General features: G+C 39.8%; 1 protein-coding gene across 5 annotated transcripts in view; it reads left to right on the forward strand.

Moving 5' to 3' along the window:
* The window catches only part of LOC112068990 (tropomyosin alpha-4 chain), a 21,048-nt gene extending 18,566 nt beyond the window's left edge, over window positions 1-2,482 (forward strand). For 2 of the 5 annotated variants that reach the window (XM_024136239.2, XM_024136242.2), the window contains 3 exons: window positions 162-224; window positions 933-1,002; window positions 1,963-2,482. In XM_024136239.2, coding sequence (XP_023992007.1) covers window positions 162-224; window positions 933-1,002; window positions 1,963-2,045 — 216 coding nt within the window. In that variant the 3' untranslated portion in view covers window positions 2,046-2,482. Of the gene's footprint in view, window positions 1-15; window positions 225-932; window positions 1,003-1,403; window positions 1,726-1,962 lie in introns of those variants that run through there. The other 3 variants (XM_024136240.2, XM_024136243.2, XM_024136241.2) reach the window with 2 other exon arrangements.
* Window positions 2,483-2,808: the final 326 nt, after the last annotated feature.

Here is a 2,808-nt window from a genome sequence, read left to right on the forward strand (position 1 = left end):
GCTCAGTCTGTTAAGGTGAGTGTCCTCTGCCCCCATTTTGTTCTGTTTCTTCGTGCCCTGTCTGAACAATACTTTTGCAAAATATCAGCTCTGAAATCTGCTACTGAATAATATTAATAACATTAGTTCCATTTAATAAATATGTTGTTTTGTCTCTGCAGTATTCAGAAAAAGAAGACAAGTATGAGGACGAAATCAAAGTGCTGAGTGACAAACTGAAAGAGGTGAGGACAGCTGTCTGTCTGTGGTGGCATGTTGTCCTTAAGGCTTCAGCATGCTCCAGCCGAACTCGGCTAAGCGAACCGAACAAGTGTGCTCACATACTCCCTTAAAAGACCATTGTTTGAAAAACGAGGGAAAAAACAGCACTAGTACTGTTTGTCCATCTTGAGATGCCGTAGCCTTTATGCACTTCCTTTAAAATAGTCTGAATTAATCGAAGATAACTCGATAAATCTGTCTTTAATTTTGACGTCATAGTTGCGCAATTTTACATCGAATTGAGATGTTTGGTGTGGTATTCCACAGTGAAAAAATGTAAATGAAAACAAGTCGTCTATCGTTGAACGACAACACACACTTCATTGAAGAATCCCTACTGTTGACCAATGACCCAACGAAGAGGGATAGACTTCGGCTCCCAAACTTTTATTTCTATTTTTATTTCTATTTTTATTTAACCTTTATTTAACTAGGAAAGTCAGTTAAGAACAAATTCTTATTTACAATGARGGCCTACCCCGGCCAAACCCTCCACTAACCCAGACGCCGCTTGGCCAATTGTGCGGCGCTTGAGATGCAACTCATACATTAGGAAGGTGTTTCTAATGTTTGTTATACTCCGTGTATATTGGTCCTATTTCACACATATAGTGTGTAAGCGGATATCTGTCGTTACTGGCTATAACCGGTCCTCTGTCCTGTCTCTCTAGGCTGAGACTCGTGCTGAGTTTGCAGAGAGATCGGTGGCTAAACTGGAAAAGACCATTGATGACTTAGAAGGTACAGTTCACACACAGTGCATTTCATGGCTGTTTATGTCTATGCGCACTGTGGTTCCTCAGAGCATAGTCAAACAATCTGGATTTAACACTGATCTCTAGACTGTCTTTTTTTTCTCTCTACTGCTGTATTATTATTTGACCCTAATCTCTCAATTTCCCTCTTTTATTCTCTCCCTCCACCCCCCCTCTCTCTCTCTCTTTCCCCCTCTATCTCTGTCTCTCTCTCCCTGCCCGTCCCCCTCTCTCCACCCCCCCTCTCTCTCTCTCGCTCTCCCCCTCCCCCTCTTTCTCTGTCTCCCTCCCCTTTTCTTCTATGGTCTCTGTGCTGTTCTCTCTGCTCTTCTGACCCTGCTGCATCCTGCCACGCCTGCTCATTTCCTCTGATCTGCTGACCTCTAGATGAACTGTACTCTCAGAAGCTGAAGTACAAGGCCATCAGTGAGGAGCTGGACCATGCCCTCACTGACATGACCGCCATATAGATTACCTTTAACCTTTCACACTTCACTTATGCCCAATCGAAATGGGACGCTTTCACCTTCTCACCTCGTCTTTTCTCTTTTCCTCCCTTCCTTTATTTTCTTCTCTCTTCGCCTCTCTTATCTTCTCCTCTCTTCTATTGCATTCTCTTATTTTATCTTCTCTTCGTGCCTTTTCTGTCTTGTTGTGAGACCTTTTCTGTAAAATCAAAGTTTCAATAAAATTTGACCTGTTCTATGCACTTCCTCTCCTTGAATCCTTACTTTGCAAATCTGCTACCTCAACTTTACTGCTTTTATCCTCTTCTTTTCTGCTTTTTAACATAATATAACTATCAACTAAAGAACAACAAAACAGTTTACAGGTGCAGTCAATCCACGTTTTGTCTTCGCAATGTCTGTGTCCCAGTAAATCTCATAAAGAGATATCAAAGGGGACCGAATTTCTCAAGTTTGAATATTACAACTTTTTATTACAGAACATTTATCCAGTGCAAAAGAAGAAAACTTGGATATGCATCAAGTCCTGGACCAAACACTGATAGAGCTGAATAGTTTGTAAAGAAATTAAACATAATTAGAAGCCAAAGAAGAAGAATCAACATTCCATGATTTTTTTTTTAAACGCCATATTTCTAATTTCTTCCAGTTTTAACGTCTCAACCGTGAAAAGACATGTTGTACTTTCCTACCACTATTTGTAATTCTTGTTTTTCATTCTCTATTTTAGTATACTACCGGTAACTTTTATGTTTTGACGTCCTTTCCTACTGTCATGAGTACAGTTCATAAGTACAATGAGCATATACTGACAGCTGTAGCTGGATGCCAAAACACTATCAAAGATTCCTCTCTGACTCTATATAGGAATGCTTGTATCAGTTGTATAGCTACCATGGACCAGTTGTTTCACAGACATATTCTGCAAAATAACAACACATTTTGGGGGTTGAAATGTCTGTGGTTAGCTATAATAAAAATGTATAATACAACTTTTAATCTCTGTGTGTGTGTACGTTTTACTATACTGAGTACCAAAAGTCCTCACAAGAATAGTAAACCAACATAAATTCAGAAAAGTGAGGACATTTTGCTGGGTCTCACTTGTAAAAAGGCTATTTTTGGGATTAGGGTAAGTGTTGGGGTTAGGGAAAATGGGATTTTGAATGGAAATCAATTGTTTGTCCCCAAAGTCCTCACAAATATAGTAAGACATAGTGTGTGTGCATGGGTGCTCATGCACATGTTTGTCTGTGGACATTTTGTGTAATACATTTACATTTAAGTCATTTAGCAGACGCTCTTATCCAGAGCAACTTACAGGT

This window comes from Salvelinus sp. IW2-2015, unplaced genomic scaffold, assembly GCF_002910315.2.
Source record: "Salvelinus sp. IW2-2015 unplaced genomic scaffold, ASM291031v2 Un_scaffold820, whole genome shotgun sequence".
Lineage (NCBI taxonomy): Eukaryota > Metazoa > Chordata > Actinopteri > Salmoniformes > Salmonidae > Salvelinus > Salvelinus sp. IW2-2015.